Source organism: Pollicipes pollicipes, unplaced genomic scaffold, assembly GCF_011947565.3.
Source record: "Pollicipes pollicipes isolate AB1234 unplaced genomic scaffold, Ppol_2.1 Scaffold_7231;HRSCAF=8579_pilon_pilon_pilon, whole genome shotgun sequence".
Lineage (NCBI taxonomy): Eukaryota > Metazoa > Arthropoda > Thecostraca > Pollicipedomorpha > Pollicipedidae > Pollicipes > Pollicipes pollicipes.
The window spans coordinates 16,285,899-16,305,178 of NW_023597034.1; the positions used below are offsets into that span (position 1 = coordinate 16,285,899).

At 56.2% G+C, this 19,280-nt stretch overlaps 1 protein-coding gene across 1 annotated transcript in view; it reads right to left on the reverse strand.

Moving 5' to 3' along the window:
* The window catches only part of LOC119109777 (serine/threonine-protein kinase 17B), a gene marked incomplete at its 3' end in the record, with an annotated part of 48,558 nt that extends 29,448 nt beyond the window's left edge, over window positions 1–19,110 (reverse strand). Inside the window, 1 exon segment of the mRNA XM_037233531.1 lies at window positions 18,923–19,110. Within this exon segment, the coding sequence (XP_037089426.1) occupies window positions 18,923–19,110 (188 nt within the window).
* Between the last annotated feature and the right edge of the window lie 170 nt (window positions 19,111–19,280).

The window sequence follows — 19,280 nt, forward strand, 5'->3', positions numbered from 1 at the left end:
CCAGGCGGCGTCGCCGGATTCCGGCGTGGATCGGGCGCCGTCGCTGAGAGTGCTCCAGGTCCGCCGGGGCCGGATCAGACCGATACTGTCAGCCGGCCCTCCCGCGCCTCCAGCGTGACGCAAAGGGATCCGGCCGCTGAGGGCTCGCTAACGAGTCCCTTTGATTTTTCTGTAACGAAGTCACTTTAGAAGATTACCTGCCCTCGAAAGTGAACAGGTTTGCCAAAGGCCCACAAAGTCATCGCATGTAGGAGGAGTTTCCAACATCGATTATATTAAATCTAGATCTAGAGAGATAGATCCTATCTTTTATCACCTTGGGGAACGTATTTGCCTCCCCTCCAACCCTTCCCTCTGCCTTCGGTGTGCCGGTTGGAACGTTCTCTTTCGTCTAGGAAGTGTTCCGTGTGTCTTCCATATTCTAACTAAGAGTTCTGGGAGCCGATCGCCCCCTGCAGTCTAATGCGAGCCTCGCTGCCCCACGTGCGCTGATGGCATGCGCCAGGTTCCGCCAATAGAGGCCAGCACACCAGGCCACCTTCTGCGCTCCTATAACGGGCTGGTGACGTCACTGTACGCTGGACCCGGCGTCCTGGGCGTCTGAGGATCCGGCAGCCATAAAAGGGCGGCCGCATCAACACCGATCAACGCCCCCCTACGCATGAAGCAGTCGAGGCACATCGAGGGAGTGCATGGGACGTGGGCGGACAGTAATGCTAATGCAATGGCCATGTGACCGTCACGCTTGGCGCTGCTGCTGCCACCGCTGCTGCTGCTACTGCTGCTGCTGCTGCTTGTTGCAGGGAATCTGGCGGATTGTGATAGTAAATGCAGGCCATGCAATTTTTGAGAGCTTAAACTTGACAGTTTTGAGCTCATGAGACCAAATTGGTGTGACACATTTTCTTTCCCTCTCACTCTCCCTCTCTCTCTCTCCCTCTCCCTCTCTCTCCCTTTCTCTCCCTCTATCTCTCCCTTTCTTTTTTCTCTCTCTTTCTCTCTCCCCTCTGTCCCTCTCCCCTCTCTCCCTCGCTCTCTCCCCTCTCTATCCCTTTCTCTCTCCCTCTCTCTCTCTCCTCTTCTCTCTCCCTCTGAGCAGCTGTATTCGCGTCTCCATTATACTTCCATCGCCACCATTGGGTTTTGAACCATCTCGAAGGCGTATTGTTAATACATGTCAACACTTTCCACGGACACTTGATTTTTCTATGGCAAAACACCATCGCCCATCACCGCCTGGCAACAGGGCCGCCATTTCCACAATCGCCGCTCGATTATGCATGCCCCAGCTGGAAAGAACGTCAAAGAAGAAAGAACAGCTTTCCAGCGGCCGGTCAGGCGTGTCGACAGCTGCGGATCGCGCACATCAATCCGGCGAGCCGACACCGGTTGGGCAATAATCGGCCGGCACTGGGCGATGGATCGGCCGCAGCGGTCCGGTGCCCATTAACACACGGCGGGGTTCTGGTCCGGCCGCGCCGGTGGCCGACGGTGTCGTCGCTCGTGTGACGCCCACCACCCCTACCCCGTACCCCTGACACTGCGCCCCGCCCCCTCGCTCTGCGTCCTGTTCCCCTCACTCACTGCACCATCCCCCTCATTCTCCGCCCCATCCCCCTCACTCCGCATCCCGTCCTCCTCACTCACTGCGCCATCCCCCTTACTCTCTGCACCGCGCCCATGGTCCGGAGCCAGAGACAACAGCGGTCAGCACGGCTAGCATTACGGCATGGTCAATGTGGCAGTGGTCCCTCCCACCTCCAATGAAAACAGTGGTGGCTTCTCAGCTGAGCATCGTGTGTGCCTGCGCTGGTAGTCTGGCGCCTGACGCTCGGGCGCGGCTGGCCGGCCCAGAAGCGCGCTCCGTGTGTGCCTGCGCTGGTTGTCTGGCGCCTGACGCTCGGGTGCGGCTGGCCGGCCCAGAAGCGCGCTCCGTCTGCGGGTAACGAGGCTACGTCCGCCGGCGCTCTGGAGACCGTTACCCAATTGACACAGACATATGAGGTTTTAAATCTGAGCTCCTTGTTTGGAGCGGAGCGCGCCCGGCTCGTGCCACCTCTCCTCCGTCCGCACTCCTCTCCTAAACTGGAGCCGCGGGAGACGATGTCCTGCGCATGGCGACGCCACTCAATCCTTGAATCCTCTTATAGTGAATTAAGAGAGTTCATTCAGCGTCCTTAACACACTGACGCCACCTTCGCGGCTAAGCTGAAGATGTGCTTGTGGGTGTAAAATGGCATATTTGACGGGGGAGGTAAGAATTGCTGCTTTGATTGGTAAGCAGGCCTGTTCAAGACCTTGTCCTGTGAATACACGCCAAACAGCGGCTTTAAAAGGTAGTGTGAGCAATAGAATGTAACCACCAAGGTTTGGTGTCTTATTGCGACTCGGGAGTCTTTGAACAGCTTATTCCAAAATTGTGACGTGAATAAAGGCTTCCTTGCATGCTGGTATAGCTACTGATGTCCGGCTAACTAGCTCGCATGATACTCGCTAAGTTATATGCAGCAAAACACAGCGATAACAGAAATTGGCATGAAGCCATGCGCAACATACATTGAATTACAGGTACCATGTAGATTAGGTGCACAGCAGGGTTTACCTATATAGGCGCTTTTGCGTGGCCGGGTATACAAGCAGCAAGATATACGTATTCGATAGCACCACCATATCTCGGCCACGCTACTCAGGATCGGTCTCGGCAAGCTTGCGAGTTGGCCGTCTGAAGGTGCGGCGGTCGGCAGAATGATGCGCCACTTTGTGACGCCGGCCTCACGCCTCTCCGCCCACTGCGACGGCCATCCAGCTGGCAGCACGGACACTAATGACGCGCCCTCGCCCACAGATGACTCGCCTCCTGGCCCTCAGCAACACTCGGTGAATGGAGGGCAAGAGGGAGAGAGGGACACGGGGAAAAAGGGGATGGAGAAGAGAGAGAGAGAGAGAGAGAGAGAGAGGAGAGAGAGAGAGGAGGAGAGAGAGAGAGAGAGGGAGGAGAGAGAGAGAGAAAGAAAGAGAGAAAGGGTGATGGAAGGTGGGACAAGGTGCAGGGAAAGAAAGACAAAGAGAGAGAAAGAAGGAGAGAGGGTTGGTGGGATGAGAGAAAGAAAGAAAAGAAGGGGGGGGGGGTTCATGGTCGTAGCGAGATTTCCTTCTCACTTACAATCTATCTCACTTACATCAGCTCAGTGAAGATGTGTTGCGTACCTATGTTAACTTACGCATTGTTTAAACGTGCCAGGCCTCTGAATAACGACTACCGATACGATGAGGATCATGTATCGCTTCGCGTTGCACTTACTAATGATGCTAAACGGTTATCAATTTTGGTAAATGTCAAGTGGCATAACAGGTCGTTTAGATCTCCTGGCGTTAAGACCTAACCTGACAACTTAAACCTAAGAGGTAGCTTAGAGGAAGCTTAGAACGCATTCGCACTGAGAGGCCAGAGGTACGAGATTCGATTTTCCACGTGCCCGCCCTTCCTGCCAGGGTGAAAGGCAGGCTCGCCTCAGTAGCTGAGTACGCCATAAAGGTCTAACGACACAAAAGCCGTATTCCCGTAATGTGCTATTTTCTGGTCCTCCCTTCGACTGCAACTTAACGATTTCGTAAATCTCAATAGGAAAAACTTTCTTTGCATGGTGTACAAGATAAGTCAGTTCCATTGTTGCATATGGCGATGGCGTTGACAAATGATCTCGGTGACTCACGAAAACGAGCCTTGGCTATTTCGTTGCCAGCTAAGTTGATGATAAGCTGAACGACGTTTGCACATTATGGTTTTTTGTCTGTGGTCGCCGCAGATGGTCGACCATATGATCCGGCAGATCATTTCGCACAGAAAAGGTTTGGGGGCAAGTCCCGGTGACGGTTATAAAACCGATCGCCTGGTGCGCAGGCGAATGACAGCTAAAAAGAATTACCATCGTGGCTCCGTGCTTGGAAAAAACCTGCACCGTCCTGGAAGAAACCGTGACCAACTATGTCATTGCAAATAAATTAAGTGCATGTTTAAGTCACAGGACACCTTTTGTGGGGAGTATTAGATCACTTATTCTACGATACTTCTAGATCACTTCAGTGCGGTGCTTTGGTAGAAACAGTCAGCAGTAACACAGAACGTCGGTGGTAGATAGCGAAAAATGTAAAAATGGGAGGCTTTCAATGTAAGGAAATCGTTTGACTTCAATACATTACGTGATGTGTTGAGGCATGACTAACATGGTGGTCACTTTAGAGAAGTACTTCGTCAGCGACATTCTCAACTACGGCAACCACCACCCGATAGTGCAAAGGTTCTGCGACCACCACCCGACAGTGCAAGAGTTCTGCGAGGGAGGCACGTAGCAGGCGTCGACATCGATGGTACTTCCATTGTGAACGTCATAGGCGCTTATGCCCATTGATTTTCCTTCCAGGAAACAGTTTTTTCATGCTTTCGAGTGGCTGGTGGCCTTAATACTGCACTCTACTGAAGGACATCGCCACAGAGCATGACTTGCCTACCACCGCTGGCCTCTATCTGAGACGTGGGTTTGATCGCGTAATGTTAGTGAGCTTTGTTCCCCTGTCATCTCGAGGCGGATGCTAATTTCCGACAGTTCACGATTGCCTGTGATGAAAGTCTTGACACTGGAAGCCCTGTTTGGCCTATCACTCGGAAGAAACTGCCCGCCTTAATTGATAAATGAACGTAAAATTAATTACTAGATGGTAGGACGAGCAAGGTTAGCCTTCCTTCGGACGATAATGAGTACACAAGCGAGATTACAAACAGAACCGGACAGTCCACCGCGGTTTGATAAGGACAATCTGGCATCAAAAGAAAACAAATGAAACTAGGTCTTGTAAGTCCTTTGTTTTACTGTCCGGGAGTCCTGATATTGTTGGGAGCTACCTCTGATTTATTGGAAGCACGGCTGACCTACGCCAAACGAATTTCAGATGTATGTTTAGATGGTTTGTGTTTTGTTTGTTGTTAAAAAAACAGCGGCAGTAATAGAGCGGGAGCTCTGCTGTTTACGTCGGTGTCCCTCGCCCCTCTCTCCCACTGATGGAAAACCTGCCTTCCCAAAACCTAGCGCAGAAAAAATAAAGGCTAATGCTCTTTGAAAATAGCTGTCTGATTACTCCTGAATTTAACAAGGTTCCATCCGTGTGGGCATCTGTATATGGGACCAGTCGATCAGTTAGAAATAATCACGGGTAGGATTAAATTTGCCCAATTTACCTGCAACCAGTAGACTCCTGGCCCAACCGGTGCGCTTTCCATTCCTAATCAACTTCACCCACCTGTTATCCGGCCATCTGCCATCAGCACAACTACTTACCATTTGCCGTAACTTCGGATATATATTTTATGAAATTCACTAAGAAAGCTTTCACCAAGACTCAACATTCTCCAGATGCTGATAGCGAACGCGATGTGAACAAAACCAGTGATGCCAAATGAACAATTTGCGAAGTTTTTTGAAGCACTTATCACACATTTGTCAACGTTTCGAGCGTAGCCAGACCAGAAGTACTCACCGAATATCTACCTAAAACAGCCTGATACTAAGATTCAGTTACATATGAGTCCATACGAATTCACCCAGCCAATGAAGGACTCGGGTTTCAGACTTTTGTGTTGCGGGGAGCCTCAAGGCGCGTCAGTCGCTGCGTTCCCTTCCCTGCGGAGTCCGTTACCGCCGTTGTCTCTGCGGGTATGCATGCGTGGCGGCCTGAACACACGCTGGTCCATCAGGTCACGGCGTGAACACACGCTGGTCTGTCAGGTCACGGCGTGAACACACGCTGGTCCATCAGGTCACGGCGTGTGTTGGGCAAGCGGCGGCTGGGGGCGGTGCGGTGAGCGGCGCGGCGGGTCGTCCCAGCTCCCCTCCGGCCACCGGACCGGCTCCGTCTGCCCACGCGTCGCCCACTCGACCAGCCAACGCCCTGCCGGGACCGGCGGCGGCCGGTCGCCGCCCCCACCAGCCAGCAGACCCGCTGGCACGCAGCGACTAAGCCAGAGGCTGCACCACCGCGGGGGCTGGTGACCAAGCCGCCGGTCAAACGGCGGCCGAACCATGGAGAAAGGTGTCTGAAGGGTCGCTGGTGGCTCGGCCGACGAGCCGCCAGCCCGGTCGAAACAGCGATCGATACAATCACTACACAGGCGGCCGAGCCGCCAGCAGCACCAGCTACCAGATAAACTACCCAACCAGTAACGAATCCCCGTACAGACGGCCGCTTTAGGTTGGGAGTGGTCCTGCGTCCATGTCACTGGCCGAGCTCTAGGTATAGCCGGCGGTGGACCACCGGCTGAGTCACCGACCAGCCGAGTCTGTCACCAACCGACTAAGTCACTAGCCGGAGCACCGGCGCAACCACCCGTCATATAAATGTCCAACTACCATTCGATTCCAATCACCACAGCTTTGGTGACGTGCTGGTGATGTACGGGAGCGCATGGTTCATGAACTAATGCTAGCAGTCCCGTCATCAGACAGCAACAGCGCACAGCAACGTCTCAGTGGACAAAATATACTTCACTCGGAAGGCAATATTTGGCAGAATTCGAGTCGCATCTACAGAGCAGACAAACCACCGGAAGCACCAGTTGTCATGGTACCCCTCTGCAGGCTTTTCGACGCACCAGATGCCTGTTACGCCAAGCCTCGTGGCACGCCGCGTCTGGTTCGATGTGAACATTACGATGTACCGCGCGTCACCGAACAGCGACGTCACAATCGGCGCGCGCCTTCAGCGGTCAGACAACATCACCTTCGACAGCATCGCCTCCGGGAGCATGGTCTCTCTCCCAAACAGACTGAATCCTCGGACACTGCTCCGCCACTTTAGGCAGCGATCAGCTCCACCCGATCGATATTTAAGTGGAAAATTGGCGGTCCGGCAGGCGGCGGCAGTCAGCAGCGCGGCAGCTACCGCCGCGTGGGCGGCCGAGTGCCGACAAACAGGGGAGTTCCGCGACACGCTCGCGCCGCGCGCCGCTCCAAGGGCAGTGTCAGGCACGTGACCGAGGCGGCGCAGGCGCCCCGCCCCAGCCGGAAAGGCCGCCAAGGCTGGCGCCAAATCACTTCCCTTGCATCACCTCCTCGCGATTAATGCCTGCCGAGAGAGGGGCATAACGGCAGCACCGATTAGCGAACAGGGGCAGCACCATCTACGGTCGCTGGCTGAACCGATGACGTCATAAGAGCACAAAACTGCGCATCGCGCGGCACGTGGAGGCGTCACATGACTCGTGTGCCTTGCACGCGCGGCAACTACGCAGAGCTTGCATCGCCTGGTCACGTGACCAGATGCGTCAGTATGATTGAGGGGAAATGGGATCGAGCGCAGCGCCGTTGTGGCGCCTCTAAACAAGGGCAGAAGGCAGCGCCGTACCTCGCCCCATGGCTGATGCGCACTAGTGTCTGGACAGTCCACACGAATTACTCAACAGGCGCCATTCGAAGGCCCCAGGAACCCAAAGGGACTCTGACAGGACCTTCATCTGCAAGCGGCGCATTTGCCACTGGTCTGGGGCGGCGACAGGCGTGCAAAGGACGCAGCGATCTCCCCGTTACAGAGGACGTTTACCGCTAGAGCCTGTTGAGCGGGTGAGGGAGCTGTTGCGCCTGATGTCTGGTGCCGCCAGGCCTGTGGCGGCAGCGCGGCCCGGCGTCCCGGCGCCGACCGCGGCGGTGGAGACGACACATGACACCGGCACCTCAGCCGCGGCCAGCCGTCACTGGCGCCGTTCGGGCGACCCCCGCCTTTCATGGCCAGGCACCGCGGCGGGCCCGTATCGACACCGGCAGTCCTGGGAGATCGGTGACGGGCAGGGCACGGCCGCGTGTCGCGGGTGTCGCATTTTCGGCCTGGCCGGGTGGTGACACCGTCCGCTGGACCAGGTAGTGACACCGTCTGCTGGATCGGGTAGTGACGCTGCCTGTTGGATCGGGTAGTGACAACGCCTGCTGGACCAGGTAGTGACACCGTCTGCTGGATCGGGTAGTGACACCGCCGGTTAAGCCGAGTAGTGTCACCGCCGGCCTGGCCAGGTAGTGACACTGCCGGCCTGGCCGGATAGTGACACTGCCGGTCTGGCCGAGTAGTGACACCGCCGGCCTGGCCGGATAGTGACACTGCCGGCCTGGCCGAGTAGTGACACCGCCGGCTAAGCCGAGTAGTGACACGTCAGCTTAACTGATTCATGAGGGGAGTCAGCGTCGCGATCTCGAAAGACAGCTTTCGCGAAGCTGATGAAATCGGCAGTCAGATTCGTGTCCTGGACCATTTTGTCTGCGTCCCCGGCACGCTGTCAGTCGCGATCGCGAGATCATTCGTTTAGCTAGGTGAACGCAGATTTGTCCTTAAATAGCGAAATAGTGTGCAAGCGGGTTGAGCGAGGTTTTAACAGCCGCGTTTCGGTTTTTCAACATATTCTTTAGTTGCACTGTGTGTCATGATTGTGGACGTGGTGTTTTGAACTTGCTGCGAGATGCTAAAAATAATCAGAAGTGGCATGAGTCACCCTTACACCACCAAGGCATAGATAATTTAGCAGAAGCATCCAATCACTTTGAGGTTTATGGACTGAACAAAGTTCGAGTACATTCTAGAAGTAATTTGCCTACCATGTCTTGATCCGCCCATGGCATCACTCAGTGCCGAGCCCAAGTGGTATCTGTGTTGCCCCGACCAGACGTGGTGGGTACGACTGAAGAGTGGTGACATCAGGGCTATCGCTGCGGAGTGGTCCAGCGGCACGGCTCACTCGCGACCCACAGCGTGACCGCCCACCCGCAGCCCACAACGTCACCACTCACCCTCGGCCCACAACGTCGCCGCTCGCCCGCGACTCACAGTGTCACGGACTCACCAGCGGCCCACAGCACCTCGTCTCACCCGCGGCCCACAGTGTCACGGTTCACCCGCGCCCCAGTGTCGCGGCTCACTCGCGACCCACGGCGTCATCTCTCACCCGCGGCCCACAGCATCACGGCTCACCCGCGGCCCACAGCACCGCCGCTCACCCACGGCCCACAGCGTCACCTCTCATCCGCGGCCAACAGTGGCACCGTTCACCCGCGGCCTACGGCGTCACCGCTCAACCGCGGCCCACGGCGTCAACACCCACCCGCGGCCCACAGCGTCACCCCTTACGGGCGAGGCGGACTATTCTGCCTGAGCATTCAGCCACGGCTTGAAGCGGCTGCGTCAGAAATGGAGCGACCTTTCTGGCGTAACTGCCTGCGGGCTCTGACCGCTGAAGAAACAGTGTTGCCGCCTTCGAGAAATGTGCCTGCCTGTTGCACTGATGTTTCTGGTTACTAGTCCAGCCTTGTATGCATGAGAAATCCGGTAGGTGTTCGATTGAAAGAAGGCCTGTCTTTACACCTGCTAGCGAGTACTACGCCCTCTGTCGGTTCTCGAGGCAGTGAGTGGTAATTCGTGTTTTGACTGCCATGGGCGGGCGGCTGGCTGACGTGCCGTGTGAGTCACTGTCATTGTATGATTCAAAATTTCACGTGACTCACGCTCTGGGAGTCGGAAACCGTTCGTGAGCAAGTCCCATCCAGTCAAACACAAAGTGGCTGCGCCCGATTTGCACCGGTTGGCGCCACGCAGTGTCCAGTTTTGTTCCAACACATCCGGCGTCCTGGAACGCGCCTGGTAAAGCTGCACAACCTGAGGTCTGGTAACCACTGGCGACAGCTGGCGACATCTGGTGGTGTCTGACAATCTCTAGCAGCCTCTGGCGGTGTCTGGTAACCTCCGGCGGGGTCTGGCGGTGTCTTGCAGTGTATGGCAGCTTTTGGCGGTGTCTGGGCGCCTCCGGTGGTGTCAGGCGGTGTCTAGCAGTCTCTGATGGTGTCTGGCAGCCTCCGGCGTTGTTTGGCGGTGTCTGGGCGCCTCTCAGGCATCTGGCATCTGGCGTGTGACGTCCCGCGGCGGGCGGTGACTCAGAGACGGGCACGGGCAGCGGTGACGGCTGTGCCGCGGGCAAAACGGCGCCATCGCCGAGGCGTCGCACGCAAGGCTGGTCAGCACGGCTGGCTGGCGCCTGCGCATCCGCACCTCCGCGCAAGCCTGAGCGGCGGCGTGAACCATGCGTGTCTCGGGATAGAGGCTGACTGTGGTGTGAACTACGCATTAGTCCACGATTTCAGACTTCATTTTCCGACACCGCCTTTGAAATCTGGTTGCCAGGCTGGGGTCCGTTGGTGTATCCCCAGTATCCAGTGCCCTTGCTTCTTCATGCCTATATAGAACATGTTCCATGTTAGCTGACGTCATCAGACGCTCCCAGCCCCACCCGTTTTCCGCACCATAGTGCCCGTGAAATGCGTCGGCGTCGGTTGACCGCATCGCTACGGGATAGACGTGAGACAAATGACGTCATGCAGTGCGCCGACGCTCTACGCTCGGGGATCGCAGCTGTCAACGGGCGATGGCGAGGAGGGCATGGCGAACGAAGAGGGTACAAGGGCGTGTCATGCGGTAGACTGATACTCTGTGGCGACTCAATGTGAGAGGGCTATACGCTGCACGTGGCTGCATAATAAATGCAGGCGTGATGTTGCGCGCTGCGTAGAACAAAGCGCAGTTAAGTCGCCGCCCCTTTTGTGGCATGTGGGGTTTCTTCAATCAGCACTACAATCAGATAGCACGTCCATGATTCCCGGGTGTAAGATCGCCATTTCGGGCAAACTGGGCGGATCGCCGGAAGGCCGAGCGTTCTGATAAATGCAACACAGTGCATTCGCTAATGCATCGTTTATTATGCTGAACAAAAGAGCTATTACATGCGTCAGTTTGCACAGAGGTGGGCTCAGTAATCCCGCTGGCTGGAGCCACCAGGTGAATGTATAGCCGCCTGGCCATGCAGCCACGGCAGTCTGCCCGGTGACCACATCTTGTCGACGCCCACCTGACGGCCAGCTTCGACCCGGCAGATGACTCAGGAGGCCGTGGATAACATCGCGTGCTCCCCATGAGTCAGACGGCTCGTAATAGAACACACGTCTGGAGTCACGACCGTAACATCTTCACCGCAGATAGCGATCTTCCAGCTGATAAACATCGCGAGAACATTGATCAGCTGACGAGCCTAATGACCCAAACTTTAAATCATTGCAAACGTTTCACAGGGACCATTGTTTGGTTGCAAGACATCGTAACTGAGAGAAGAGATAATGACGTGAGTTTTGCGACAGCTCGCCCAATCCAAAGATGGATGTTTGGTACCACCGATCCATCCACCTGCCTGCACAGGCATGCTCCCATGACCAAACAGTGGCATCGGCATCACCACCGTAGCTCTATCTGGCACCACATGTACTGAGGTGCACCCGGGGTAATCGAAGCGGAGTAAGTGGCACAATTAGCGGCAAACGCACTCCTGAAGTCTGGACATGAATGCCACTCGCTGGGCGTGCCTTGGCGCGCAAGGCCACGGCATAAAAAACCGATCAGTTACATGCGTGCACAACAATAAGCTGTAGCGCTTGCATCGTTTTCGTACCTAATCGTAAGTGCGCGAACGGTTATCGGTATGTAACCATTACTACTACGTAGGCAGTCATTATCATCATAAAAATCAGCATAAGTATGATGCTATTCAAAATGGCAGCAATTATTATAACTGCACGGAGTGCCCTCGAGATTGGCATTGTAATGCAGATGCCTGACCACTGGTACCTGTATGCTATCACCGCAGTGGCAGGTTTTTTTACATTCGTATTTGCAAATGCTGTTTGATTTTTCTGGTCAGCCACCAATCTGATCTGTCATCAGGAAAGGCACGCAGCCTAACTGATAGCCTCATACATCATTCCCGCGCATAAACGTACAAAGGGAAACCCAAATCGGCCGGCATACAATTGAATGGAGCGCTCTCCACTCCATGACCTGCGCGGCGCCTTGCTTCCTTGTTTGATGCTGTGCCGCGGCTGTCCAGCCACCGCCACGTGCCTGTTTACGGCTGTCTCAAGCTCGTGACGAATCACGCGGGGCGGAGGTCACGCGCGTCACGGCCGATGCGCGATCATGGCGGGCGTCGGCACGTAGCGGATCACTGGTGTCGTTGTGACGTGCCCCCCCCCCCCCCTCCCCCCCACCCACCCACTCCCCCGTCACGACCGATGCGCGATCATGGCGGGCGTCGGCACGTAGCGGATCACTGGTGTCGTTGTGACGTGCCCCCCCCCCCCTCCCCCCCCACCCACCTACTCCCCCGCCTTGGTGACGAGCTTGACCGCGAGTCAGGCCACCTAGCACGTGTCAACGCCGTCGGCAGCACGGGAGAGGTACCGAGATGCATATGTTTCGAGCGTTGTCTTGCTCAAGCCTCTCTGGATAATGATGACGATGACGATGACGATGACGTTGCTGCACATGTCTCAAGGTCGGCCGTGTTAGTAAGCTTGGTGTCAGTGACACCGTGAGGGGTCGGATGTACAGGGTGGCAGCCGTGGACTTAAACGACTTAAAGGAAAGCTGGCGGTATGTTGGCACCGACGTGCTTTGTTGACTGCCTAACAGATCAGGCGTGTCGTGAACATGTTTTGTTAACTGGCTAACGGATCAGACGTGTCGTTAAGATGGTTTGTTGACTGCCTAACGGATCAGGCGTGTCGTAAACATGTTTTGTTAACTGGCTAACGGATCAGACGTGTCGTTAAGATGTTTTGTTGACTGCCTAACGGATCAGGCGTGTCGTGAACATGTTTTGTTAACCGGCTAACGGATCAGACGTGTCGTTAAGATGTTTTGTTGACTGACTTTAGGATCAGGCGTGTCGTGAACATGTTTTGTTAACTGGCTAACGGATCAGACGTGTCGGTAACATGTTTTGCGGCTGATTGGCTGAAAGTAGGTTGCAGGCCCGTATGACAGCAATCAAAACACTGTGTGGTGAGAACGTGCGGTGTTTTATTTCGCGATCATCTGGCAATTCCCGTCCGCTGTTGCTAGGTGTCTGCAAGGTCTTTCTGAACGTTCTTTGACTTCTTTGAGACTAATCGAGTGATGAATGCTTATCAGGTGTACCGAGCTGCCTCTCACAAGAAATGAAGAAACATTACCTATATCTTCAGCCTCTTGGGATTAAATCGGCGCATATCCCTTAGATCAACCCCCCCCCCCCCCCGCCTTCCACGAATGGATCATATCCGTCATGTTTATAGTTTCGAGTGGCGCCTTTCTGCACTTCACTGCCTCCCATGTTCTCAGACCTCCGTGCGCTTGGCGGGGACTCCTCGCTGCTGCGGCCGCGCGCACCACTCATCCGCCGCTTATATAAGCGCTGGGTGGGAGCAAGACGCCAGCCGGGACACATCCATCTCGGGCGTCTGTCCGCTCATCTACGGCTGGCAGTCGGGCCGACAGAGTGACGCCCGCTGACCTCCAGCGCGGCCCTCCAGCCAGGCCCCACAGCCCTCAGTCCCTCAGTCGGCTCCAATGGCGAGCACCACGACCACCCACCCCGGCATGTCCCACAGCCACCGTGTCTGAGAACTGGAGCTCATGCTGACGCTCGTACTCCTCTTGTCTGAAGTTAACGGTCCCCCAGACTCAAATTGACAGACACCGAGTCTGCCGATTGAGGTCCAGGTCCCTCACCGCTCACAGCAGCTCAGTCTGACGTCTGACCCCTGGGATCCCCTGCGGCCACACTGGTTCCCCCTGTGATACTCTACTTCCCCGGCGCCTGCTCCCGGGTCATCTGGTGAGAGCCGCGACCGCGGGTCCCGTGACGGTGGCTGCGGCCCCTCGGTGGCCGAGGCCGGGCCGGCTGCTCACAGGTCACCTGGTGAGAGCCGCGACCGCGGGTCCCGTGACGGTGGCCGCGGCCCCTCGGTGGCCGAGGCCGGGCCGGCTGCTCACAGGTCATCTGGTGAGAGCCGCGACCGCGGGTCCCGTGACGGTGGCCGCGGCCCCTCGGTGGCCGAGGCCGGGCCGGCTGCTCACAGGCCTGACCCTGCCCAGCTCGGTCCCGGCGTGGCTGCCGCCGTCCCGACTGACCCATATAAGGTGGCGCAGGGTCGCGCCGGCGACGCGCGCGCCAGAGGGCACGACCCCTGCCGGCGCCACCCCCCGTGGCGGGCTTGGGGGCGCCCCGGCAGTACGGAGGCCACCGCCGGCGCAAAACTCATGCTAGCTCGGCTGCGCGTACGTGGGGAACGCCACCGATGTAGGGCAAAAAATAAGGAAGTGGTGGTATGAGTGCTTTTCATGATATAAAGAAGGCGTTGCTATTTAAACTGTCTCTTGCGACAGGAAGCTCCGCGCTCGGACAGTCAGCTAAGCTGATGTGGTCCCACGTCCGTACGGTCGCGTCATGCGAACACCCCATCACGCGTCCCCGGGTTCCCTCAATCAGGGGTGGGTCACGCCCCGACGGCGGGAGCGGCGTGTTCTGGCACTCAGGTGCGATAAACCCGCCGCCGTCGCGATTCGTAATTCGCCGAGCATGGGGCACATAGATTTCTTAATGACCTTTGTCAGGCGATCGAGCGTCCGGAGACCGGGTCGGCTGGCGCTGAGATCCGCCCATTCCTGAGATCACTGTGCTGAGCTCAGGGAATCGTGGCGCTTCTGCTGAAACATTACAGACATCTGAGTCATCACCCCATTAAATCCACGTCGGTGAGGTAGAAAACCAGTATTTCAGGACAGGTGTTAATGCAAAAAAGCGACAATCCTGGTCTGCTCGTAACTGTTCTTAAGCCCATCCCAGGCATGCTTTTTGAATTCCTTTAGCGCCTCTGTCAGACCATGGAACAAAAATGTCAAACATAATTGGCTGCTTAACTGTATACAGGCCGAGCTCTCTCAGAAGCTGGATACATTCGCGACGACATGGTGCATTCATGATGTCCATGAATAGGTGCGCTTTGACACATGTCGTATCAAGCAAGTTGCATTCCTAGCTGACTAGCCGCTTGGGTGTGAACCGCTACGTTGTTGTGGGCCGGAACTGGCGGGGCCCGCCCAAATCTCTGGCTTAGAACGGAAGCTGGCTTTGGCGTGCCGAAGTGAAATATTTTACACGCCCGGCTGCTGTACAGCCGGAAGATGGGATGCAATGAAAACGTTCTGATGCGATTGCCTCGTGAAACATACAGTGTAATACTTCTTAAATCGAATGCAAAGCCAGAGAATACAGCCATCGGTTAGCCAGCGTGCATTGTACAAGCCGCTGCCCAGAAGCAGATCGCGAGTTTGTCGGCCCGGGCGGACTCTAGCTGGCTGCCGACAGCAATCTGCCAGACCCAGCGTCGCTCCAAGTGGACTCCACGGCGGCCCGTCAGACCCAGCGTCGCTCCGAGTGGACATCACAGCAGCCCGCCAGACCTAGCGTCGCCCAAGTGGACTCCACAGCGGCCCGTCAGACTCAGCGTCGCTCCAAGTGGACTTCACAGCAGCCCGTCAGACCCAGCGTCGCCCAAGTGGACTCCACAGCGGCCCGCCAGACCCAGTGTCGCTCCGAGTGGACTTCACAGCAGCCCGTCAGACCCAGCGTCGCCCCAAGCGAACTCCACAGCGGCCCGCCAGACCTGGCGTCGCTCCGTTGACTCCACAGCAGCCCGTCAGACCCAGCGACGCTCCAAACGGACTCCACAGCAGCCTTTCAGACCCAGCGTCGCCCCAAGTGGACTCCACAGCAGCCCGCCAGTTTGTGGCATGGTGGTAAGGTGTAAAACCAGAGGTGAGAGTGTCCTGTGAAAAACGATGCACTTTACATGCATGTAATGCAAGCCGCTTCAAAGTTGCTGGTCTACAGGATGCAGCCGCTGTGAGGTCCGCCGCTGCCGGATGACTAGCCGCTTCAGTGTTCTGCGGAAAAGACGCTGAACTCTTAAGACAGCGGCGCTGGGTGCAAGTCTCACTGCGGCCGGGTTGTTTGGAACGACTGACATATAAAGAGGTCAGCTGGCAACTCGCCAGAGAGGATGAACCCAGCACGGTGCTGCCGTGTCGTCGAACCGCATAGCACGCCATCACCTAGGCAGTCCTGTCTGGCAAAAAGTCTGGAGGCAGAACCATTTACTTAACGGTACCGACCAAACTTGAGGGATCAGAGTGCACGCAACAATCTCTACTCAGCAAGCGCTCTGAAATCAGAGTCCTCTTGCAAACCAATGGAATGAACTTACAAAATAAATACTATAGAAGATCTTTCGATTTTTAGGACGCTGCAGCTCAGCGTTTCAAAGTTTGCTTTTCAATTCGACGGGTGTGGGTTCGAGACTTTCGGAAGTGTTTTGGAATTTCTGCGCCAAAATTGTAATATTTAGCTGCGATTGCCACTTTAAACAACAGGCAAGATTGTTATGTTAATGGTTTTTCCAAAATGTCCAACCAGAACACTTGTTTTTAGAACTCATACCACGTCGGTTTTCATAAGATGACATGTGGTGATAATATTCAGTTGAAATATTTTACACGCTAGTACATCTTAGAGGATATAAAATCAACTGCTCTTTATACGCTCCCACTGAGGGCTTATCTAGCCTTCCATTCATTAATGTTGTTTCACTATGTTACGGATTTGAACTTCTGAAGGTCATCCTTAAAACCCTCGCGAAGCGTTGGAGGCCAGCCAAGATGAAAACAGACAGATCGTCCGGACCCCTGCCACGAAAGCGGACGCAAAACTGAACCCGGTACATATTTCATCGGCGCCATAACCGGGCGCGCCACCGAGCGTCGCTGCCGGGAGGGCCGCAGGAGCGGTACTAAACGAGCACTGGCCGGCGGCGGCGGCAAAAGACCCGTGCCGGCGGGTCGGGCCCACTTGGAGCTGCGTGACTGGCCTGACCGGCCTGCCAGCTCTCAGCATGCGTGGCCGTCTGGCGGGCCGGGGCGCGCCCGGTGCGTGACCGGCTGCTCAGGCCGCCCGGTGCGCCGTCGCCGCCCTGCCCGGCGGCGGCGGCGGCATGCCACCGGCTGGGCGGCGACGACGCGACTGACGCAGTGACTGCCGCTCTACCTCCTCGGCTTCACATCCGCCCCCAGTTAGCGGGTCGTGAAATGACGCAGTGACTCTCGCACTGCCTCTTCTGCTTTTTCATATACGCTTGTCACACTGCCTCCTCGATTTCGCATCCGCCCTAGTTTACCCCAAACAGCACCCAAACTAGCAAATTGCATTGCAAATAAAGTGTATCTCGTTGATAACCCCGTTGGCGTCACGAAGGTCAGGTCAGCTCTGCGGATGTGACACTACTGGCGTCATGTACTACTACACGTTGTCAATCGCTAGTTGTCTTCCTCCTGCGGTGTGCACACGCCGTCTTCGGGAATTCGGTCGGACCTCAGCAACAGCAGACCTAGTTAAGCTCTGCAGAAGCGAGGTAGGATGCAGTGGGCGGCCCCGGAGGCCTGATGCAGTGGGCGACCCCGGAGGCCCGATGCAGTGGGCGGCCCCGGAGGCCTGATGCAGACATGATGATGGGTTCTGGCGCCTCGGTGTCGTTCTGGGAGTGCTGGGACAGAAATAACCTAAGCATGCTTGAATCAGAAATGTGCGTTGCTTTGCTGCATCTCGGTGGAAAACTAAAGTACTTAGCTACCATCTAAGCCGTTGTTCTGGTGGCGCCTGAGGTATCATTGGCGGTAGGCATGACGACCTGCGTGGTGACTGGCCATTCCTTGCCTCCAATAAGATGAGAGGCGTGGTTGAAAGAGTCTTGTTATTTTAGCAGAGAAACCAGTGACAATGTGTTGATGTCGTGAGTCGATAAATGACATGTTGCACCGGCCTCTTCTGTTACTGGCCACCCTATCTCATGCCGCGTGAGGCGGTATCGTGAGCGAACTTCTCGAGTCGAGGTGCGGGGATGACGTGCTCGTTATGTCTGGTCCTGCACAGAGTTTAGTGCCTGACATACGGCTGACCCGGAGCTATGGCTACTGAGCACCTTCTTGTCTTAACTGTTTGGCTAACTGTACGATAGCGAGGACGTACGTCGTACGTACGAGGACGTCATTTCTTCACGTGCATGGGTATCCGCACGACTACTCGTAAATAATCATAAATCACTGGCGGTTGGTTGACTGCATCATTACATTTCTCTTTTGAAATGTTATTCGATGCTGCTGAGGCGTGCATGAACTGGCATGCAAAGAATGAAAGAGTGCAGTCTCGTGAAAACATGCCGGAGACTTGACGGCGCACACGAGTGGCTGAGCAGCTGAGCGGCGAACACTACCGAGAACATTCCATGAGTATGAGAACTGAATCATGGGATGTGTGACTCACAGCTCCAGCAGTGCATCAGTCATTCCCACGTTTGTCTCATAGACTAAACGCAGGGTGAAGTGATCCAGATGGCTGTTGTCTGGTTGTGCGGGTCGGGCAGCTTGAGCTCGTGAACTGAACACGGAAGACGGCTGTTTTTTTTGTTTTTTTTTGCGAGCGGAGGGCTGCCGCGAGATAGCCTAGACTTTTCCCTTCTTTCACAGGCGCGTGAAGTCGATTTAGCGCTTATTCTGACTAAGCGTGTTTGCACTCGAGCTTTAGTTTCAAGTTCCTTCGCTATCCAAGTCATTCGATGATTGCCTGCTATGGCAACAAGGTAATCGGACATTTGCGCATCTGCGTGTGGAAAACTATGCCACATATCAACTGTGTGCGGACTGGGTCATCATCGTGCGATTGTAATCTCTGTCCGAGAGGGCGTGGCCCTGTTCCGTCATCCCCGAACGATAAGTAGTCTGGATGGTCACCAAGCTGCGCACAAACAGTAATTAGCTCATTAACCCCAGATAAGCAGTCCGATTTGTACGGTCGCAAGCTCCAGCCGCCGCTGCCAGCGCCCGTCCGGAAGACTTCAGTCCCACCCGGGGCGAGCACTGCACAGGTGTCTCCACACCGTCCCTGCTCCCACCCGAGGCGCTCCCGATCCCGGGCACTCACATGGAGATGGGCGTGTCGCTGACGTCGTAGTAGCGCTCTCGATCGGGCCACTGGGCGCACCGTTTTGGCGTACTCGTCGTGGCTGAGCGCCATGAGGCCGGGCGGCAGGGCCGTGCTCGGCTCCTCGGCGCCACGTTCGCCTGCTCCAGCATCGAGACCGACGCACAGTTGGGGTGCAGGTCGCACATGGTGTCCGGCTGGCGGTCGCTGCGTGCGCAGCTGGCGGCGCTGGCTTTCACTGCCTAGCTTGCCGCGGCCTGGACCGCCGGCGCCTGTCGGCCGGGTTCGGGTCACGCGGCCGCCGCGGAGTCTTCCTGTTGGACACTTCGGGCTGGCCGCTGGCGGACCCGGGCAACGC